This window comes from Gekko japonicus, unplaced genomic scaffold (assembly GCF_001447785.1).
Source record: "Gekko japonicus isolate JY-2015 unplaced genomic scaffold, Gekko_japonicus_V1.1 scaffold747, whole genome shotgun sequence".
NCBI classification, from domain to species: domain Eukaryota; kingdom Metazoa; phylum Chordata; class Lepidosauria; order Squamata; family Gekkonidae; genus Gekko; species Gekko japonicus.
In genome coordinates, this window is record NW_015160231.1 from 174,855 (window position 1) to 191,757 (window position 16,903).

At 41.1% G+C, this 16,903-nt stretch overlaps 1 protein-coding gene across 3 annotated transcripts; it reads left to right on the forward strand.

Annotated features, from left to right (window-relative positions):
• The first annotated feature begins 6,804 nt into the window (after positions 1-6,804).
• Positions 6,805-16,065, forward strand: CDV3 (CDV3 homolog (mouse)). Of its 3 annotated transcripts, none has more exons than XM_015412361.1 (5): positions 6,805-6,823; positions 7,600-7,676; positions 8,411-8,547; positions 9,438-9,591; positions 10,674-16,065. In XM_015412361.1, the coding sequence occupies exons 2-5, from the start codon at positions 7,666-7,668 to the stop codon at positions 10,798-10,800; spliced, it is 429 nt and encodes a 142-aa protein (XP_015267847.1). In that variant the 5' UTR covers positions 6,805-6,823; positions 7,600-7,665; the 3' UTR covers positions 10,801-16,065. The 3 variants fall into 3 exon arrangements, with proteins under 3 accessions (XP_015267847.1, XP_015267855.1, XP_015267861.1); XM_015412369.1 differs by having other exon boundaries at positions 6,806-6,823; positions 11,105-16,065; XM_015412375.1 differs by lacking the exon at positions 10,674-16,065 and having other exon boundaries at positions 6,806-6,823; positions 9,438-9,595.
• Positions 16,066-16,903: the final 838 nt, after the last annotated feature.

A 16,903-nucleotide genomic window follows, 5' to 3' on the forward strand; every position in this document is an offset into this window, starting at 1 on the left:
ATGAAAACAGTCGGTGATGGCAGGCAAAACATCGTTGAAAACCACCTTGCCAGCTGCTACCAACCTGACAAAGGGACCTTTGACTCTTGAAAGTTCATACCCCCCAAATCTTGGTTTCTATAGTACTACTGGACCTTGCCTTATAACTGATGGGTTCAGGAGAAGGTTGGCTGCTTTGTATGCCACCCTCTTCGTTTACATGGACCAATGGCGAACACACAGTCAGACCTGCCAAAACAAACGTGTTCTAGAACATGATCCAGGACCCTCTGTAGCTAATATAATTGACCAGGATAGAGGGGCCCACTGTACACGCAAGCCACATCCGCATCCATAGGGGGCGATCGTATAGTGGTAATCCTACTGCTTCTTAGAATGCTCCTCCAAAGAGCCCAGACCTGCAGGGGATGTGTGGGATGGGCTGCACATGGGTGCAGTGTTTTGGATCCTGTTCTAGAACATGGTAAGCAACCACATGCTGTCCTTGTGCTACTTTAGTACACTATTGTTCGACTACAATGCAAGTTATGTTTGGTACCTTCAGTAGAAACATTGAATCCAGCCTGCTTTGATTAGGACCTGTCAGCCTGGAAAAGAATGTGAATAGAATTCACTGGGTATAGAGACAGAAATATCGGCAGAAGGCAATGCAGCTTCGGGCACACTGGCATAAATATATGTTCTCTGCCAAATCCTCTTCAGTTTGGATCTCCATACAACTCTTGTTGGGTTTCAAAGTTGTGTAAGAGTTTGGATCCATTCTAATAGCCTGGTAATCTATCAATGTCATTTCTGGTTTGACCTTTCCTCACCATTCTGTATCTGCAGAAGATTGCAGACCAGACAGTGATTTAATGCAAGGTTCAGTCCTGCTGGCTTCTTTGAAGGAGCTGCTTGCAACAGGGCCAATGTGAGGGTATTCCCTTCAGTTTATGTCATAGCAATGCTGGGGCAAGAAGCCTTCTGCCTGTGGAAAAAGACACTACATTGCTTGCATTAATGCTTCCCCATTAGTGGAGTGGAACACTGGATCCAGTATATGAAGACCATACTTAATACTGGTATTATTACCCTGTCCGATTGTCCTGACGAGGTGCTGTGTCCCCCCACCCCTTATCTTCTTCCATACAATCCTATACTGCATATGATAAAATCTGGCTTATTACCAGAGAGTGCCCAAGCACTGACAGCAACTGTAATGGCACATAATGTTCACGAATATAACAGCTGGTGGGAAAAAAGACCACTGGCTGTATGCTTCCAGTAGTTGGTAGGCAAGATACAGTAGTCAGTACCAAGGGATCAAAAGGATGTTCGGAGAGGGGCAGGTTTACAGGAACATAGGCAGAAAGAAGGGAAAACTTTTCAGTTCCTCTCTAAGCACAGAAGACTCTGTTCTTGATCATACATAGGGGTAAAAAGAGTAAAGGAAACATGAACTTCACATATTGCTTCAAAACAACAACAACAAAAATTTGGCTGCTGCTGAGTTGCCTGCCCTTTCTGGTATAAAGGCTCTCCTTCTCAGGGAAAACAGCATTTGGTTCTGCAGCACCTTTCCATGAGAAGGGAGAAGGGCTGGGCATCACACATCAATGTCTTTTTCTATTTTACGCAATTTATTATTTTAACTGTGAACTGTTTCAATTTTATATCTAGACAAAGGGAATCCATTTCCACTAGGGATACTCTCACCATCATCCCTTTATTGTATTGCTTGTTGCATCATAAATAATCTCCTGTAATCCCAGGTTGTTTCTATGTCGATAAGAAGACAATAAAAGGACTGCACTAGTCACAGGAGATAAGAAATAAGGTCAAGGTCGATGGTGCAAAATCAGCTAAAATTATATTTTATTACTCAGTTAAAATTCCCTATGCATTTCGCCAACATGCTTTGTCTTGTAAAAGTTCTTTTTTTGAAGAACTAGTACAGGGGTGGCCAAACTTACTTAATGAAACTTAATGTAACAGCCACACAGAATAAACATCAAATGTTTGAGAGCCGCAAGACATGAATAAATATTACACACACGTTTTTATTGGAAAATATGCAAATTTGCTTTTATTAACATTAGACTGTGTGAAAGAGCCCCATGCAGCTCCCGAACTACAGTTTGGCCACCCCTGAACTAGTACAAGATGAACAGATTCCCCTGATGAAGCGTGTTGGCAAAATGCATATGAAATTTTAACTGAGTGATAAAATATAAATTTACCTGATTTTGTACCATTGGCCTTGGCCTTATTTTTTATCTCCTGTTTCTCTGTTGATAACACAAAGAAAGGGGAAGAGCATTAACATGGACAAATGTGGCACCTGCAGTAGCATATACTCACAGTTGGCTCTCCAATCTACTACTTTACATAGCACATTTATTCCAAGTTGGCACAACTGTTTGCCATTTCAAGCAGAAAGTCTGATGTGGACGATGTACCCGAGACAATGAATGTGCACCAAAATGAACTGAAACTGAAGAAATCTGAGTTATGCTGAATTTTGGGTGCAGTTACTGAATCCTTCACTCCTTCATGCTTTGGTATTTATGCAGAGTGGAATGGTGTCTTAGTGCTCTGCTTGCAGAAGGTCCCAGGTTCAATCCCTGTTTTCTTTAGTAAAAAGAATCAGGAAATAGGCAATGAAAAAGACCTCTGCCTGAGACTCTGGAGAATTACTGCCAATCAGAGTAGACAATATTGACCCTGATATGCCAGTGCTTCTCAATCAAGCACAGTAGAAGATAGCTTTATGTATACATATTACTTGCAAAACCACGATTACTGGCAATATCAGTTTGGTGTAGTGGTTAAGTGTGCGGACTCTAATCTGGGAGACCCAGGTTTGATTCCCCACTCCTCCGCTTGCCCCTGGCTGGATGACCTTGGGCAAGCCATAATTCTGATAAGAGCTGTTCTTGAAAAAGAGCAGTTTCTGTCAGAGTTCGCTCAGCCCCACCCACCTCACAGGGTGTCTGTTGTGGGGAGGGGAAGGGAAAGGAGTTTGTAAGCCGCTCTGAGACACCTTTGGGTAGTGAAGGGTGGGGTAATAAATCCAATCTCTTCTTCAATATCTCTACATGTATTTTGTTCCAGGATTTTTTTCTTTAAATTGGCTGAAGAGTTCTGAGAAGTAAACATAGCTTGATCCCGAATCCTCAGAAAAGAGATTATAATTAAAATGAAAATATTTTATTATGATGCAGAAACTGTAAAACTTGGCTTGATTTCTACAATTGTCCCAGCTTTTTTAATAATGACATCCTCAGCTCTATGAGAAAGGCAGGGACAAATTGCTTACTTTTGCTACTACTAAGAAATCCAGTACTACAGAAAGCACTGGGATACAAGATACAAAGACTCTTATGGCTGCAGTCACACACACTAAATAATCCACTTTCAAATTGGATTTTGCCAGTTCACACAGTAAAAATCCAGTTGGAAAGTGGACTGAAAGTAGATTATTGCGGGTGTGTAACCACAGCCTTATGTATCCCATCTTCTATCCCATACTTCTTAGGAGCTCATGGGCAGCATAGACAGTTCTTCATCGTTATGCATTTTATACTCTGAGAGGTAGGCTAGGCTGCGCAAGGTCACCCAGAGAGCTTCAGGGCAGAATGAGAATTAACATTCCAATCACTAAACCTCAGGAAGCAACATGGCAGGCAAAATCGATGCAGCCTTTTCTTACCAGGGACAGAGGAATTCTGAATTCCTGCCTAACATCCAAATGCTGAAAAGCATATAGAAAAGGGCAGGTGAAAAGGCCAGATTCCTATCACAATTGAGAATTGCTATTTATTTATTTAGGAAATGTTTATGTCATACCTTCAAAATCCTAAAACAGTTTATAATTAAAATAAGTGATTAATATGAGTACAAACAAGAGATCGTATAAACACCATTACTATCCATAAACTGACCTCAGGCCAGTATAGGAGACCATAAAGCAGCTGAAAAAACTAACAGACAAAAAAACCACTTAAAAGGCTGGTTAAAACGAAAATGTTTTGGTCTGGCACCTAAAAGTAGGATACAAACGCAGTATGTTTAGAAGGAAGAAGACTCCCGACTCCTCATACAAAAAGCAGCAAGGAGCTACGCGAAGGAAACTTTCGATTAGACTGGACAGCTCTGAGGCTTTTCTCCGCCCCGCACTAGCCAATTCATTCCCTCCGAGCACCACGAGTGACTTGTTACTTACGCGCAAGCGCGCCTCATCCTCCCAGGCCAACGAGCTTGAGGCCTTGTGCTCTCACAGCACACCCCGCCCTTCGCCCCTAACGGACCAATCACTACTTTCGGCTCCTGCGTCCTCCCCTGACGACACGCACCGAGCCTGACGTTCGCCGTCCGTTCCTATTGGCCGGGAGAAGCCTTCCTTTCGTTGGGGTTGGTGGGCAGGCGGCGGGGCGCACGCGCTCTCCCTTCCTCCCGCTCTCGTGCCCAATAAGGTGTCTCTTGGAGGCCTACGTTGGCCGACCGCTCGGCTCCGCCCTTCTCTCTCTCCCCCCCCCACCGCCTGCCCCCCCTTTTCCTTGGGCTGTGTCAAGTGGTGGCCACCAGCGTGGAAAGCGGAAGCCGCCTGTCCGCCTTCGAACGGGCGCCGCCGCCGCCGCGTGAAGGAGGGAGGAGGAAAAAGTCAGCGCGCGGGGGCGGCGACGGTTGTGGGCTGTACCACCTGCCGGCCACCCGGAGGAGGAGGAGGAGCGGCTGACGGACCGAGCGGCGAGAAGGCGCACGTGAGGCTGCTCTGGGTGGTGCCGGGGTCTCACCTGCGAGGGGGGCCGCCGCCGGGGCGTTGGAGCAGCCCAACCGCCCGGCGCGAGGACGACGCGTCCAGTCCGTCGGCCGCAACCGGTTTGAACCGGAGCGCGAGGCGAAGGAGTCGCCGCCGCCGCCGCCGCCATGGCCGAGACGGAGGAGAGGAGCTTGGACGACTTCTTCGCCAAGCGAGACAAAAAGAAGCGGAAAGAGAAAAGCAGCCGGGGAGGCGCCGCCGCGACGGCTTCTTCGGCAGCCTCGTCCAGCGCCGCAGGCGGAGGGGTGGGGGGAAGCCGGCAAACCGAAGGTGGCTCTGGGGCGGACTGCTTCCTGTGGGCGTTGGCAGCTTCCTGCCGGCAGAGGGCGCAGCCGCGGGGTCAGGCGGCCCCTCTGGCCTGGCTCTGGGGCGCGGGGAACTCGCACCCGCTGCCCCTCCTTGGTCCTTGGCGGGGGCGCCCCTTTCCCCTCGGGGGCAGGTGGGTGGCGGGGGCTCCCGCGACAAAGGAGGCAGAAGGTTGGTCGGGCGAGGGCGCCCCACTTCCACGCCTCGTGCCCAGTTCCGCCACCCCTGGCTCTGCCGCTGTAGTTCCACTGGCTTTCCCCTGGGTCCACGCGCCAGGGAGTTTATCCAAACTTAATACTTTGAGGAGGGCAGGCGTGGCAGTAGCAGGCTAGGCTGCAGTTTTTCTCAGGCTGTAGTCGCTCATTACCGTTATTTCAACATTGGAAGGAAAGGGCGTTTTCTGCTTGATTTAAAAAGATGAAGAAATTGTGCCACCGACAGCAACATGGCAGTCCAGCGTCTTCTCAGTGAAAAATGGCTTCCAAAGCGGAGTTCTAGAAAATGTAAAACTAGGGCTGAGTCCTGGAGAATTTTCCACCTAATGCATATTAAGCAGATGTCGCTTATTATATGAGGGACAGCAGTGTTGGAGGTTAAATTTCAAGGTTTTGATTTTTAAAAATTGGGGCTTTAAGTTCATGAGCTTAAAGAAAGCATTTACTTTTGTTAGACGACCCTGGTGTGTGTGAACCATTGAAGACTACTTCACGTTGTTCCCAGTGGCTCCAAACTGAGCCATTCATGTACAGAGGTTTATCATGTAATTTTTTCACTTGCCTGGAAAGACAGTGCCTGTGTGTTGAGCAGCTGAATGCGTACAGGTGGTTTTGAAGAGTAAATGGATTAAAACAGTTGCTATACAAGCACTTGCTTGTGCATATCATTGCTAAGGCAAGGCAGAACAACTATTTAACTAGTATGTTTTGATGCCAGGCTTATGAGACCACATATTATAGTAGAAAAGCTTGAGTTTCTTGCTATTTAAATTCTTTCGTTATTAATGGCTTTCCATGGTATTCTACTAAAACATGAGCAAAAGTTGAAAGCATTCTTGTTCAAGAATTTTTTTGTCGAATAAAATGTGCTATATTTGCACTTTGACTTCCTAATCTGATGTCTTTAGCACTCCTATGTACTCCGTTTCTTATTGAAATGGGCTTGAACTAGAGTAACTTTGCATAGAGTTACATGGTAAATTGCAGAGTTTGGACCAATCAGTAGGGAGATAATGAAGTAAAATGATTGGGGAGTTTTATGACCTGCCTGTCTAAAATTTGTTTTCCCTGGAATGTGAGTTACCATTCTGGGTAACTCTTTTATCTGTGTGTTTTTCTTTGAAAAGAAAATTTGGGATACCCAGAGAAGAACTCTATTAACAAGTGCTTTTTGTTATAGCATGGTGGGGGGGTTGTTTTGTTTGTTTTTTGCTTAGCTGCTTAAATCATGCTGGGAAATACAGGGTTAGTGTGTGCCACAGATGGTGGTTTCCAAACTGAAGTGTCTTCCTTACAGAATAAAGATAAGGATGGAGTTTTTGTGCATGTATGTTTCTGAAGCAGAAGACACTTTAGATTTCAATTTGCTGACTTTCCTCCCACTTTAATCCCATATGTAACTGGCTATAGAAAGTCAGGAAGCCAGTATGGTATAGTGACTAGTGCTGGACTAGGACTGCTAATGCCTGACTTCAAATTCTTGACTCAGCCATGAAACTTGGTGAGTAACTTCAAGCCAGTCACTCCCTGTCTTGGCCTAACCTACTTTACAGAGTGATTGTCTGGATAAAATAGAAGGCAGGAAAATGTAAGTTGCCCCTGAACTCTTTTAGGTAAGAGTGGAATAAAAAAGACAGATAAGCTACTGGATAGGGCGGGATAAAAAGCGCAAAATAAATAAATAAATAAAATTCTGGTGAGGTTCAGGAGGGTTGTGGGGGCAGAGAGATTTAAATGTGCATTTTTATAGATCATGTACTCTGAACTGCAGGGGTCTTTTGGTTTAAGCTATTGTCCATCAACTGAGGAATAAAGGGCATAACAGGAAAAAATGGCAAAAAGTGAAATGCAGAAACAAATTACATATTGCCTTCATGCTTGTCATAAGGGGATTTTGGGAAATACATATTTTACAAAAAATATTGTGAAGCATTACACTAAAAGTGTGTTTCATGGTCTGCTCTGTCAAGGACAAACGAAAAAAAATGCATGTGTTATGTAACATAAGCAAAAGATACAAACAGTACTAAAATGTTGAGCCTCTTATGCCTGACCAGGTTACATCTATCAAATGCTTCAGAAGTTCATATTTGAATAAGTAATTCAAAAATAGCGATGTTGTCATTCTGTGCCTTCCTATGATATCAGTTTTGATTTCAGAATGGTATTTTCTGCCACAGGTGTGTGTGGGGGGGCTTTTTGTTCTTTCATGCTTGTTTCATAAGTTTCAATGTGAAGTGCCTGATAATGAGTTGGTATAATACTTGCTTTTTTCAGGAAGAGGATGACTGGAAGGAGTTTGAGCAGGAAGAAATTGACTATAGTGGTCTCAGAGTTCAGTCCATGCAAATAAGGTACTGCTGTCTTCAGAATAAAAGAACTCTTAATGAATCAACATTCTGTGTTTACCTGAGTGAAGCAGATTCTTTGTAAAAGTCATAATTTAGCTCAGTGAGACTGGCTTCACTTTAATAGTTGAAGAAATGCCACTGATCAAGTCATCCTTAAAATTATTTACCACATGATAGCTTGTATTTCTTCAAAGCAATCCCTGCTGTGTGCAAATCTTAACCATGTAGTACTGTAACAAAATCTTACATAATGTGTCATTTATCGATGTTTTGACTTAAAAGGTGCCAGTGAGGTTATCAGAGCCCTGCATCCACTCCATTTAATCTTATTTTTAATTATCACTGTTAAAACACATGAGCAGCAAATGTATTGGGATTCTTAGCTTGTCCTTCCCCTTAAGTTGTATAAGTCATGCTGCCTTAAGTCATTGTACTCTATACTTCACTGACTATTGGCCTGTAGTCATGTAATGCTTATCTGCAGTGGCTGCTAGCTCTTCGTTTTTGTGTTGGCTGCACTTGCCATCCCTTTATATTTGCAAGCTATCACAGTGCTTATATGGAGAGCATAGCAAAATGTTTAGAAATCTTTGTTTTATTTTAGATGGCAACATGGTATAAGCATTACTGATGCTTTATGGGCTTAACATCAGAAAATGTGAAATGGATAGTGTGTTGTATATGTTCATAGTATGTAAGTAGTAGACATGGACAATACTTTTTGCTTTTTTCCTCAGTGAAAAAGACGATGATGAAGGTGAAAAGAGAGAAGAACCAAGGGATTACAATGAAGAACCTGGTGGTGGTGTGGATAAATCGTCCGGCCCATGGAATAAGTCTGCTGCTACACAAAACCCTGTTGTTGAAATAGTTGGTAAGGTTTTTTTGCCTATATTAGTTTTAACTGACTATAAAACATGACCTTCCATTACTACACTGCTGATGATCAAAATAGTTAGCTTCTTTCTAACTTCAAGAATAATGTAATGGATGGTCCCGTATCAGTTCTTAAAATGAAACAACTATGCTGATAAACATTTAAGATGTCAGTCTGTCTCATGGTAACTGCAGGACAGCTAACTGTCAATAGATGCAGTGGTTTTTAAATTCATATTAGAACTGGGACGCCATTTTGCTAGGTGCCAGGTAGCTTAGTTTAGGAATGAGCTCTGTCAGTTATAAAAATTATGTCTTAACATGTGAATATTGTGGGCATGTAACTTGGAACTTTATGGAAAATTTTATTACATTTTTATTTAGGCAATTTATATAATCACCTTTTTCCTGACAGTCAGGACCTGATTAAAGCAAGAAGGGGATAACAAGAGTACTACTTTCTCTCTGGTTAGATCACATTTGTTATAATTGCCTGGCAGCAGATGATGATACTTGCCTTTGCTCAAGAATGATGAGCAAGGCCTTCCTTTAACTATTCTGTATGTGAAACATGTTAATTATTTATTGGAGGAACAGTGCAGAAACAGAAAAAAGTTTCAGTTGCATGCTGAACTAAAGAATTTGAACACTGGGTACTAAGGAGCTGTTCCATTGTTATGATGTTTTGTAGCCTTTGTGTGAAATAGTTTTGATAATAGGGTGCCTATTAGAACAAAGAAGCAGGTGACTGTTACGGTCAATGGAGACCAGGTATCTTCAGAATGCTGGACAGCGTACAGTGCTCTGAAAATTAAGTTATGCCACTGTGTTCCAAACTGGTATATGCATTCATTTATGTTGGTTATTTGTAAATCTTCTAACTTACAGAAAGCCCAGAGCCTGTCCAATCCAGTGGGGTATATAGGCCTCCTGGTGCTAGAGAAACCAGGACACGGAAAACACCACAAGGACCCCCAGAAATCTATAGCGATACACAATTTCCATCGTTGCAGTCCACTGCCAAGCATGTAGATTCCAGAAAGTAAGTATGGTAATAGCACTCTGCACAATTGCCTTTTAACATTGCTTTTTTTTCCTAATCCTTCAGAGCTTTCTAATCCCGTCCACAGAAACCGTAGAGAAATCAGTATGTGACATGATAGACACTCAGAGAAGCAAACAGACTTTGAATATGTAAATATACATGTAGATTGTATTCATGCATGTCCAGACAGGAGATTTTCTCAAACAATGATATTCAGAGATGGATTAGAGGGATGGGATGATCTGTGTTTGTTCCAGGTGTCAAATGACAGTCCTCTGTGGATCTTAAATTTATTGGCCATTTGTGAGATTTTAAAACTTTAATAGCTTGACAGAAGAAATAAGGCTTTGCTTTAATTTGTGCCTCCCTTAGGTGGCTTGGTTTGTTAAACTAGGACTTAAACCTTGGTTTAAGGTTCTATTTTTATCTGTCTGGAGTCAAATGTTCTCAAGGAATCTGGTCTTACCTCTGGGAATGAGTTTAGTACAGTACTGTATGTACATCCAGATCTTGAGTGTACTTGATAGAATTCTTGAGTTTGAACCACAGACTTTCATACCATGTCACAAGCAGCTTAAGAGACTTATCTCAGTATGCCATGTGGCATTTGGGGTATAGCTGTTAACAAATCTTCAAACCTCTCTTGGTCTTGTAGTTCTCTGGAAGGAAGTCTGTACTTTCAGTCAACTATTGATGTAGTACTGAATTGGACATAAATATTCAGAACTGTTTAAAGTTGTATATTGCTCTACGGTGGAGTCTGTAATATCCATAATCCAGAGAACTATGCCAGTATCCCAGCTGGAATTCTTCTTTTTAAAGACAGCAAATCGCCAGCTCTGCCATTGCGTTTCAAAAGCAGTTTGTATAATGGGATTGTAGTCTGTTGTAGTAATTCCAGTAGTCATGCCCAGGACCCTAGCCATGCTTCTGAGTTCCCTGGATTGTAGGCCACAGCTCCATCGTGTCAGTGGCCCTAGCCATGGAGCTTTGCAACTAAAGCTTAGTGTCATTGAATTAATATTTCTGAGGGGCAAGTGCATTTAAGACCCTTACTGATTACATTTATTTTCCCTTAGGGATAAAGAAATGGAGAAGAGCTTTGAAGTAGTAAAACACAAAAATAGAGGTAGGGATGAGGTTTCAAAACCCCAGGCAACTAAACTTCAGCTAGACAACCAATATGCTGTGCTTGGGGATCAGTAAAGCTGCACACACATTACAATTAAGGAATGGTATTTGATACCTTTCCAGTCTAAGGTAACTAAACTACAGCTATTATGAACATGCCGTCTCATTTCTACTGGATCTACTGCAACAAGTGCAGACTACTTTGACGTAAGTGATTGGCTCTTCTGCACTGTGGAAGTATGCTTAATATGGTACACCCGATTTCTTCCTTGGATGTAAGAGAGATTAATGTAAGTGGTCGAACAAGAGTCCCCAGTATTTTGATTACTCTGCAAAACTATCGGCAGCCAGTGGTTATTTCAAATCTTTTTATGTTCAGATACTGAGCCTTCGTAAGGGTTGACTACCTCAGACTTGCTGCACTCATTGTGGACACCATGTGGATCACAACTTCTGGAAAAGGTTACAACTCTTTAGTGGCCATCTGAAACTCGAAACCAGCTCTACTGGATTCCTCTCAGAAATCCTGCAGAAGTCAGCCATCTGGGTTCTGATTTATTATAAATAACAAATTGAAGTGACCTTAAATGAGCAACTTGTCCTGTGCCCCCACTTATGACATCCTCTCGTATGTAGCCATAACTGACTAGAAATCTCTAGTATATACCACTTTCAGAAATATGCAGTGTACTGTTGAGCTGTAGTTTGTTTACCTTAATTTGCTTAAAGTTATCAGAAAATACACAACCAGATAGAAAATGTAGGGAGACTAGTCTGCATATATTAACTTTTTCAACTATGTAAACTCTTATTCATTTTAAAAATATGCCTTTTCTGGCTTGAGAAATTGCAGTATAGTCAAGTAGCAGCATGGAATATGCAGACTATCCATACTTAATTTTTCCCCCCTTCTCTGGGGTTCAAGGGATGAGGATTTCTGTAGGTTTGCATTCAGTGGCCAGAAATGTCTGTGCTCCTTTAGCATCTTGGAGCTTATTGGGAAAAAAAAACATACGCCATGACGTTGTATTATGGCAACTAACAGCTGTTGATCGCACACTATTGTGTTTGCATAATGGAAGTAGCTACATGTCAAGTGGAAAATGTCCTTCGTCGTGGCTTACTGGTGGAAATTTGGAAATATTTTGGGAATAAGATGTTGCATTACAGCATCTTTTCCTCTGCTGCCCAAAGATTTAGTGATGACTTCAGTTATAGGTCAGTCTTCTGACCAGCTATGTCCATTTATTTGGAGAGAAGCTAGTATAATAGTACTTTGTGCTAAGATTCGTGCTATATTGTACTGTGTGATATTGACAGTGGTTAAAACTATTCAGCGCCTAAAGATGTTCCTGCATAAAGGAAAGTAATCCTATTTAATTTTTTCTCGCATCCAAAATTTGGTGTGACTGATACCGATATTGTCTCTTAAGAACTGATTATTGGCAATGATGTCAAATCATTGGTTTATAGAAGAACCAACTGTTTTCCCTATCTCGGTGCTTAGAATGGCATTGGCCTTATCCCTGTAAGGAATTGCTCTCCATAACCCAAATGGCTACTAAACAGTTACATTTTTATATAGATATAAAGGTAACAAAGCCAGGCTTCTGGGTGCTCAGATCACTGAACGTAAACCTACAGCTGACACCATTGAACTGAATATATTTCCTGAAATGTATTTGCCAACAAAACATTAGCAGGATATTAAAGCTGAAGAACTAAGATTATGTGGATTTGTATGTCACTTAATGGCATAGTGGAAACATAAAATTTTAAATTCCAGCTTTGACATTTTATGAGGTTGTTATTACACAGAAATCAAGTTTTAATATACTATGATAGGGTAGATGAAGCTGTCCTTTGTATCTTCACTTGAGTTCTCGGGCATGGTTGGCAGAGCAAAAAAAAACATTGTAACATTAATAAATATAATAAATGGAAATGTACATGAATTCTGGAGTCTAATGAATCTTTACACGTAGTTATGATGCTATGCATCATTAATCATGATAAAACTGATGTATGATCATGAAGTTGAAACTTGAAGCTGTAATCCTATGCAGGTTACTTACTCCCAAATTCCTCTGATCTCCTGAGTACATGTGCTTAGACTTGGACTGTAAATCATCAGCTGTGCACTATTGATCATGATGGGTGTCCATTCCTTTGACTAGCTTGGTAAATCTGATCAGTGTCTACCTCACCCTGCATATATTGCCACTAGCAAACACCACAGATTAAAGTGATTTCCTTTTCTTGGTAAGGAAGCAGCACTGTTGAGGTTGGCAGTCAGTTATTGGTACTTAAGCAGACAGCTTGCTTGTTGGTCCATATTAAATTTCTTGTAACCTTAGATTTTGGGGCTTTTTCAAATGTAAGATTTTTTTACACTGAAAAGAGCATAGACATTGAAACAATTAGCATAGACATTGAAACAATTCTTTTGTCTGTTTAAATCACCAAATAACTTCAGAAAACAAAGTACAACTCCAGATCCTTCGTACAGCATATAATGCCTTTTACACCACAGAATTCTAAAGCAGTTAAAACTTAATGGTTCATGTAAGAGTCAGTATTGTCCTACTGGCTTGGCAGACTTGTTTGTACTTAAGGGGGTCAATAAATAATTTCCCCATAACAAATTCTGATGTATAATTGTTTTACTAAAACGGGCCTGTAAAGAAAAGTTCATCTGGAATACAAAGGAGTGATGCTTCATTCTGGACATCTGGCTGCATTAGTTTCACTAAATGCATTTAAGTTTTGTCTGATGGCAAAAGAGAATGTTTAACTGTTGGATCTTGTTTAATGCCAGCGGAGCATCACTTGAAAAAGTGAACTATTTGATCTCCCATTTGCACTGCAGCTTGCTATGCTCCCAAGGCTCTGTGGACCTTTGGAGAGGTGGTGGGGTAGCTGCAGCTGGTGGGTGAATTTGCTAAAAATTACCTTTCCTGTTTTAACTGACAGTGCCTTCCACCAGCAGAAAACATAGGTAAGATCTTTCAAGCCAGTGTTTCAGCAGAAACGATCTGACAGAACCCTGTCAAAATTTGTAAGTTAGCTATCCTTCCATGAGTGAACATTAAAGCTAATAAACCGCTGACAGAACCCTGTCAAAATTTGTAAGTAGTCATTAAAAATTGTGCAATTGGAAATGCATTAAAAATTACATTAGTGCAGTGTCAGTTTTGTTCTAGGTAAGTATGGTCAATCTGTATTTCACTTAACTGTCTTTAAAAATAGTTATATTAATCAAGCTAGATTTATGTATAATCTGTAATTCTGATAACCTGAGGAAATGTGGTGGAGATTCTATTCCAAAAAGAAGGATGTCTGTTCTTAATTGGTGGTAAAGGGCTCTCAGGAAGAGAGTGCTCATTCTATGAAAGCAGTAGGAGTGCCTGCTGGGCCTTCACATTTTCAGGGGCTTCTGCATAAACTCTACACTGTTGTATTGAACCTACAAGCTGTCTGCAGATGTGTGTCTAGAGCATACACACTATGGTGATCAGTATAATGCCACATTGCTAGTTTTCTTGTTCAATGTTGGGTGTCATGCTGGAATAGAGAGGGTTTATGGTAGGCTTGTCCTGCATAGGCTCCTCCATCCCTGGCACTTGAATTTTATCTGACGTCCACTCTGTAACTAACTGCTAGGTCTGTTGAGATCAGTCCTGAACCCGGTTGACCACCTTACATGCTCTGCACAGAGCCAAGTCTGCCTACATAAATATCTTCTTCGTATTCATTTGACCTGAATCGAACCTGTATATAGAAATGTTTAGCACTGAGGCCTTAGACTGCTGTAAAGATTCCCAATATCATATCACTGCTGAAAATGATGTGATCATAGTTTTTTCTGCATAGTAATAGTCAAAGGAAATTGGCATTACATTGGATGAATTGTGCCTAACTAGCTGGCTGCAGCAATAGCTGCACTGGTTGCTTTCAGAAAGTTTCAGGAAAGGTAGTGACAAGTTTCTACTGCAAAAGTATATACGCTGTATTGAACAGACTTAATTGTGAACAACTACAGTAGCTGAAAGGTACAAAGCAAATATAATGGCTGTTAATAAGCACTCAGTGAAACCCACACAAGGAAGCAAGTGGAGTAAACGTGCCAAGCCTGCAAACAATTCCAGCCGGGACTAGTGGATACCTGTATAAGAAACTATGTCCAAATAGTTACTTTTTTCCTTGCCTGCTGTGCAGCTGTAACACTGCATTGTTGAACATTCTGTCCAAAGACAGCTCTCAAAAAGGGGGGAATGAAGAAAAGTACTTCTGTAAGTTCCATATTGATGGGGAGAGTTCAGGGGATGCAGCTGTCACACAATGCATAGAATGAGGTAGTAGAATTCTAGATGGTACCACTGCAAGTTTATCAGGAGAGGTTACTTTTGAATGATCCCCTCTCTCTCTCTAGGAAACAGGGAGGCTTACTGCAGCTTGGCCCCTGTGGAATAGCTTGCTTCACAAAGACAGTATCTTACAGGAGAAACAATAAAATATTTCACATCTAATTTAAAGTTCAACAGTCCAGTCTTACCACTTCCTTCTCTGCAGTATAGAATGGTTATGAATCAGGAAGGCATAATATGAAGAAATACTTCAGGACCAGGGATTCTCTCAGAAATCTGCTTTTATGTGGGATAATTGTGTGAACAGGGATGTCTTTAAACTGTAAAATCAGATGCAGTCATTTTTAAGAGGCATAAATGGCTTCATTTTAATGAAGCAAATTAAATACGACAAACTTCATGCTGCTAAATAATGCATTCACTCAGGCCTATTAAACTATTAATACCCACAAATGGCAAGATCACAAACACAGATGAAGAAAAGTGGTCCAAAAGGTTGAAAGCAGTCTGTATGGGATAGGAATGGGTGGAAGTTTCATGGTGCCTCAGTTTTTATTTAAGTTGTAAAGAGAACACTTCCCTACCTCACAGGGGTGTTGTGAGGGTATCTTCATTGTAGAATGTTTTTGAGTTTCCCTGATGGAAGGTGCTACAGAAGTGCAAAGCATAGCTAATCAGCAGAGGTCTGGTAGCTGCTTGTCACAATAAGCAAACATTCAACTTTCATTTTCATTACAGTATTTTGCTACAATACGAGGCTTCTCTACAAAACATATATAGGTCATGTAACAATGATCATGTAACGATGAATTTGCAAGAAGGCATGGTTGAGTTTTTTCGATCTTTATGCATCCTTTCTGGTTTTACGTGATTAACTGTGCAGATCTAATTGTATTAACAAGGTTCTTGGGTTTTGCATGGAAGATCAATTGTTATTTTTTGTAAACTCCCTGAATAAAATAAACTTGCATTCACACTGTTTAATATCACTTTCTCATAAATCTGCTGTTCTTAAAAGCAACAAGCCCTTCATGACTTGTTTCCTTAGTCACTATACCAACTATGGACTCCTTAACAAGAGGTGGGATTTGCCATTTATGTTTCACATGTGGCTGGTGTGTGTTTTAAAGAAAACGGGGGCAGGGTACTAAATTTGGTAAAACAGTTAATGTACTAGCCTTATGCTGTTGAATTATTAGACCTTATTCTATCAAAGTTAAGTGTGCCAAGCTGGGTAGGCAGGGACATAACATCCATGATATTGAATGTACAATAGCCAAGACTGGTTTAGAGAGATTTCCAAAAACTAAAATTCTAGTGAGTATCTAGGAGCGTCTTGATTCATTAGTCTGCTCCCCCTTTCCCACAAAGCAGCTGACCAGTAAAATGAGGACAGTTTAAATCCTTAAGAGGGACACCCCTAGAATCAGAAGTTTCTCCCCCTCCCCCCCTTTTTTAACAGAAAAAGGCCGCATTGAATACTCCATAACAGCTATTAAAATATGTAGACTTAAAATTATAAGGAGCAATTAACCTATCCTGGAGATTAAGATATTGTTATAATAGAAAGATTTTAAAGTGTTTTATAAAGCAGTGCATAAATTTTTGCTCATGATCGGTCTTGAGGTCCATTACAATGATAGGTAGAAGTTAATCGCATAAATACAAGGAAACACTAAGTACTGAAAATAAAGTATACAAACATAACAGTGTACCTGTATATTTTGTGTATATTTTTAATATGCATATTTTTCCTGAACTGGAGGTGTAGACTGCATTGATTAGGCAAGAGGAGCAAGAAAGGGCATCCT